The 7,059-nt window shown below is 35.2% G+C and overlaps 1 protein-coding gene across 1 annotated transcript in view; it reads right to left on the reverse strand.

Moving 5' to 3' along the window:
* Positions 1 to 7,059, reverse strand: part of LOC117108026 (fibrillin-2-like) — a 27,167-nt gene that overhangs the window by 10,699 nt on the left and 9,409 nt on the right. The window contains 2 exon segments of the mRNA XM_033249869.1: positions 60 to 1,673; positions 1,868 to 1,928. Coding sequence (XP_033105760.1) covers positions 60 to 1,673; positions 1,868 to 1,928 — 1,675 coding nt within the window.

A 7,059-nucleotide genomic window follows, 5' to 3' on the forward strand; every position in this document is an offset into this window, starting at 1 on the left:
GTTATATCCATCGCATACTTTCGATGTAGGAATGCACAATTTGTCTTTGCATTCAAATTCATAACTTGTACATCCACAGTCCTTCTCATCTTCACCCCAAGCACAGTCGTTATATCCATCGCATACTTTCGATGTGGGGATACAAGATTTGTCTTTGCATTCAAATTCATAACTTGTGCAACCGCAGTCCTTCTCGTCTTCATCCCAAACACAGTCGCTGACACCATTGCATACTTTTGATGTAGGAATGCATGATTTATCTTTGCATTCAAATTCATAACTTGTACATCCACAGTCATTTTCGTCTTCACCCCAGGTACAGTCGTTATATCCATTGCATACTTTCGATGTAGGAATGCACGATTTGTCTTTGCATTCAAATTCATAACTTGTACATCCACAGTCCTTCTCGTCTTCACCCCAAGCACAGTCGTTATATCCATCGCATACTTTCGATGTAGGAATACACGATTTGTCTTTGCATTCAAATTCATAACTTAAACATTTACAGTCCTCCTCATCTTCACCCCAAGCACAGTCGTTATATCCATCGCATACTTTCGATGTAGGAATACACGATTTGTCTTTGCATTCAAATTCATAACTTGTACAACCACAGTCCTTCTCGTCTTCACCCCAAGCACAGTCGTTATATCCATCGCATACTTTCGATGTAGGAATACACGATTTGTCTTTGCATTCAAATTCATAACTTGAACATTTACAGTCCTCCTCGTCTTCACCCCAAGCACACTCGTCATATCCATCGCATACTTTTGATGTAGGAATACACGATTTGTCTTTGCATTCAAATTCATAACTTGTACATCCACAGTCCTTCTCGTCTTCACCCCAAGCACAGTCGTTATATCCGTCGCATACTTTCAAGGTAGGAATACACGATTTGTCTTTGCATTCAAATTCATAACTTGTACAACCACAGTCCTTCTCGTCTTCACCCCAAGCACAGTCATTATATCCATCGCATACTTTCGATGTAGGAATACACGATTTGTCTTTGCATTCAAATTCATAACTTGTACATCCACAGTCCTTTTCGTCTTCGCCCCATATGCAGTCATTATAGCCATCACATAGTTTTGATGCCAGTACACAATTGCCATTGTTGCACCTAAACTCCAAGTTTGAACAATCACAGTTGTCTTCATCTTCTGAATTAAGGCAATCAAATGTATTATCACACTGCCAAGCTTTTGGAATACATGAGCCTTGCTGGCACCGGAATTCATCTTCATGACAAACGTTAGTGGTACATACATGTATTTCTTCGTCGTCATGTTCTGGACAATCGACAACGCCATCACACAGCCATGATCTATTAATACATCTACCATTTGAGCACAAAAATCGGTCTCCAGGACATGAACTTCTCAGCAAACACTTCACAGGGTCTTCATCCTCATGACCATAACAATCAGACATTCCATCACAGGTGAATTCATACGGCAAACAACTGCCATCACTGCATTGGAACGAGCAACCGGGGTTGTCTTCTCTCCGTTGAACAATGTCTCGGGTGTTGCAGATTGCAGCAGATTCATCCTCTGACCTAGGACAATGCTGAATGTTGTCACAGAGCTTTCTCAAGCTCATACAATTCCTTTCACTAGAACACGAAAAACCGGAGATGCCATTATCGAGACTGCATCGACCTGTGGCAGAAAAGTGATTAACGAAAATTAGCCGCTACTACACCTACACCGCAGGGCAGTTTTCATAAAAATTTGTTTATTTTATTTAATAATTTTAAATGCATATTTTTTTACTATTGGCGTATATCATAGCATTAAATGCTGTTTTTAGAGCTAATTGAGGTACATTGAAGCTTGTGTATTTGCACACTTACCAACTTGAAAATCTAGTAGGCCAAACAACCGGCCGCCGTTGGAACGTTTCACTTGAAAGCTCTGTACAATGAAAAATTATTATTATTATATATATTATATATGTATATATAAATATTTATATTTATATATATATTTTAATGGAATAAAAGTTATATATATATATATATGTATGTATATACATACTATAATTAGGCCTACATAAACTAGAGGGTGCACTCGCTTCGCTCCCTTACAATCTAGTGTGCGACACCGTGATTATTTTGATATAATGAACACGATGACCACTAAAAAGAAAATAGGTTGCATGTTGCCTGTTATAAACCTCATGGACAATTAGCGTTGCGTTTAGGTACAGATTTTGATAGCAGTTTAATATCATTTTTATAAAATAATATATTATAATATATATAGTAACATAAAATATTTAGAACCATTTTATGAAACAGAAATAGAGTTATTGATATGGGGAAATATTTTGTGTATTAAATATTTTCCTTGGAAATAAACTTTTTCCATTAAAATTAATATTATTTGCAATACGTATGCCAGGGGCAGCCAGCCCTCAAAATTAACGCCGGCATTCGGCAATGCCGATGTAAACGGCGAAGTGCAGCTGCCCAACGCCAACGTGAAAATTTTAGGCCTAGCCCAAGCTAACCCAGGCCTATGCTGGTACCAGTTGTACCAGTTGTGGTAAACACTACTTTATTCTTAATGAAATCAAGTTATTTAATGTCTTTTATATTGTATTATGAGTAAATGTGAATAAAATCAAACTGGATTGTATGTTTCATGCTATATTGTTTTTAACCTGCCTTTTCGGTCTGACATTTTTTTTTCTAAACAACACATTCTTTGTGAAAAAACATTAGGTCGGGGTTCCTAAACTCTGCCTGCTAATTGGTTAATTTTGTTCGTGGGGTCATGATTGGTCAAAATGTGCTTGGCTGTGATGACGTCAGATCGCCCAAATTTTTGTAGTGCATGACGGCTTGCAGACAGAAACAAGCTCAGTGTAAACAGATTAATTTTTAAAGTTTTATTAAAACAAATAAGAAACCCTCATGGTTTTATTTAACAGTCAAATCTAAAAAATTTTTATTTCATTCTCTACAAATTTTCTCCATAATTAGCAACATGTTTTTGAGGAATGAGTGAAGCTAGGCATTTGTAACACACAGATGAATCTACAACTTCCAAATCCGAATTAAACGTCCACTAAAAAAATGTCAGTCGTAGAAACTTGCTTTGGGTTCCGTCTTCATTTCAAGTTGATCGATTTTTAAGGATTAGGCAAGGCGATAATGCACTTTATAAACAATATTAAGGCATAACTTTCAAGTTAACATTAACATTTATGCCTACCGGTGTGGTGTTTTAATTAATAGATAATCCCTATGGCAATGCAATTGGGACCGAGCTACAGTAGCTGTACGACGAGCAGCGAGCCCAAAATCATGTAATCAACCAAATTTCATGGTGGCAGGCCAGTAGAGTAGGGCGCCGCGTATCGGCTGTGTGTATAAAAACTTAGGGTAGTTTTTAGGTATTAGTTATTCTATAGTCCATCTATTCTTGTACTTATAGCCGAGACCTATTTAATAATTGGATAGGCTAGGCCCCCAGCTTTCAAGTTAAAAAAGGAACATTAATAATATTATTATTACTATCATCAATATAATATTGTTATTGTTAATAATGTACAACATGCGATTGCCCTATTACTAATAATTGTAATTTTATTATTTTTATTTTATTATTACTACTATTTTTATTATTTTTATTTTTATTATTACTATTATTATTATTAACAACAATAATAACAATAACAATAACAACATTAACATTTTTTCCAACCTGGTCAAGGGTGGCGCCAGGATTTGCTCGACAGGGGGGTCAGATTTCCCAGACGAAAGCAAAATGGGCGTGGTCGAGCTTTGATTAAAAGGTTTCGAAATGGTACAGGGGGCGAAGAAGCCGTAAATTTTGACAATTTAAGGGTTTCAAAGTCTTATTTAATCGATCTTATTTTTTTTATTATTTTTATTATTATTATTAACAACATTTAACATTTTCCAACCTAGGACCAATAATCTTTATAATCGCATACTACGGTACCTCAACCACATTTTGACGGTAATTATGTGTTGACGGGGAAGGGGAGGGGTGGGTGTGGTATGCCTGCTGAGAAGGAGGGTTTGAGAGGGGTGTCCCCCTCCCCAATGAGATTTTGTTTTAAATAGGGACCTCTGAATGGCCAGAAATGGCACTCTCTACGACTGCGAAAGTCATGTTCTGGCTTGGTGAAGGCCAGTATTAATTTTTATTTTTTTATTTTTATATGCTGAGGGCATACACCCCTGCCCCACCCCGCACTGCCTCTAGGTGCCTGGAAATTTCACTGTCATACCGTCTGCATCCACCCCAGTGCAGTACTGTTACTATTTTCTCCCTGTATGAATGCATGTCAATATACAGTTTCATGTACGAATTATAAATACAAGTGAAAATTTGTTATTGATAAAAATTATACGCCTACTTTGTATAAACAAGCAATTATGAAATAAATTTCAATCAACATCAGATCATGTAATATTAGATAATAGGATATAACAGGCAACTGATGCTAAGTTAGGCACATAAGAATATATTTCACCTTAATATATATCATTATATATATATAAAAATGAAATAGTATACACTATATATACTCGTATAAAAATTACGAATTAGATAAATGAATATAATGTTTAGAAAAGGCCATCCTTTGCAAGTCGAAAATAGCATCGCAAGCAGCCCAACCCTCCCTTATTACCTGTAAAAGGTAGTTTTAGCTGCACAACTTTAACCTTGACTTTAACATTAGTACCCAACATGCAGCGCGATAGCTCTGCTCCTTTAGTAAACAAATCATAATACGCATGCGCAAACCCGTAACTAACGTACGTCGAGCACGTAAAATCCTGAAATTAACATACTCCGCAACGCAAGATGAATAAATTATGACGTCATAAAACTGCCTAATATTATAAACATAGGCAGTTCATACACTGCCGCGAGAGGGCCTGGCTCGCATGATATGACGCATTTCCGGAAAAAACTGTTACAATTCTGTAAATGCAAAATACGCTAGCTGGGTCATTCCGTGCCAACTCAACAAATGGGATGGCTGGGTACCGTCTCAGATTTTCTTGAAACTCGGATATAATGTGCACCAACATGTCTGACAAACAAACCCAAAATTTGACTTGCCAATTCCAAATCGTACAGAAGTTACGGCCATTTGAAATTTTAGGGTCATACCCCTTTTTAGCTCTCAATTATGACATATAAATACCCTGTTAGGAAAATGTTGTTTCGTAAAGACCCTAACTTATTTGGTTGCGTAATTTTTCTTCCATTTTTAGACTCCACCAAAATCAGTTTTTAAAATGGGTCTTATCCAACAAATTATTAATATATAGTTGGAAATGTTTCGCAACAAAAATTTCCGGATTTTAGGGGGTAATCGTAGTTATAGTCCAATCTTCCCCAATTATTTATATGTAATGAAGACCATCTGATGATGCTTATGTTGTCTCATTACCAAAGAACATATCATTTATCACTGTTGGCCCATTTTATATCTTATTAACTCCCTGAAATGTAACCGTTTTATAAATACAATAAAACCGTGATACGTTAACCTTAACCACACCCTCCACACAGCACCCTCCACACAGGAAGAAATTGGGGGCCACCCCGCATAAATACAATTGTCATACTGTTGTCTAATATTTAGGGCAAATAGAAAAATTTATTAAATTATCACTCCCACCCGCGTCAAAAATTAAATTTAAAAAAAAAAAAAAAATATGGATGCGGGAATAAAAAAAAAATTTTTTTGCCGCATCAATTATTTCAACAGCATAAAAATAACTATGCAACTGTGTGAATTCAAATACATTTTATTTAAAAAACCATAAAATTAAACCAGTTTTTATACAATATTTACTATTACAGGCCAAATATAAACAGTCCCTCCCTCATCGATAAAAACAAAAGCGAAATAATCTATTGTTCCAATAAAAAAAAAATCAATTTAAAAAAATAAAAGTTTGATATTAAATCTAATAATTTTTTATATGTGCCCTTAGTGATTTTCATACAATGAATAGGCCAACGTATTTTCTATATTTCAACAACTTATATTTCACAACTTCTTATCTCCTTTTTTGACTAACTGTAAATCAGTTCAAAACTACATCTGTAAGAGTACGTTGGGTTTTTTGTGTGGATTTATAGCCATTTACAAAGGCAGCCCACTCAACCTCTAGCCAACCACTTATATTGTTATTTTTTTGGAGGACCAACAAGGGATTGATTGCAATTCAATAACACACCTACTAATCTAATATAAATCACACGTTTTGAGGCCTCAACACATCATCATCAAGCTATAATGCTTGATTTCTACCGGGATACTGTACTAGGCTATCTGGTCAAAAACACAGGTGTTTGGTAAACAGTCACAAGGAATTAGTAGGGTGTTGTATGTTTCTGAGTTCTGTGATTGTTGACAAATATATGGAGTGTTTTCCCGAAAAATATTATCAATGTGTTGCTGTGTCTAAATTGATTACCCTAATTCTTATGGAATTATAAATTTGTAGACTTGGAGATTAGATGCAAGTTTGTTATAAATAATAGTGCATTTTTTTTTGTATTGAGTATTGAGTGGATACCGTAACGGTGCATACGTTAACTTTATGAAAAGATTGTGAAAGAGCAGGCGACAGTTTTTGTTCACTGTCAATTATTATTTTGTTAATGACATCGGATAAAACATTTTTGAAAGGCAAAACAAAACAATTGGTTGGTTGATTGGTTCATAATGCTTATAGATTCAAGTGGGGTTGAATGCACATAATTATAGGCAAGGTATATATTTATTAAGGTCTTACCCTCAAACAAGGCCAGCCATACCTGGCTTATGAGAGACAAAATATAATAGTACAATTGAAGAATGGAGTGTAAACAGCAAAATATATAATACTGTAATGCTAATTACGGTTAAATAAAAAACCCTTTATGTTTTTCCAAAATCATATAAGTAAATTTAGCAACATGAAAAAGGTTACCATTAGAAATCATAGTTAAATTTTTGCATCTCAGGTAAGTTGGAAAATATTGGATCGATATTAATCGTAAT

The sequence above is a fragment of the Anneissia japonica genome, unplaced genomic scaffold (genome assembly GCF_011630105.1).
Source record: "Anneissia japonica isolate Jap-2015-1 unplaced genomic scaffold, ASM1163010v1 scaffold287960_len3192837_cov198, whole genome shotgun sequence".
In the NCBI taxonomy this organism is placed as follows: domain Eukaryota; kingdom Metazoa; phylum Echinodermata; class Crinoidea; order Comatulida; family Comatulidae; genus Anneissia; species Anneissia japonica.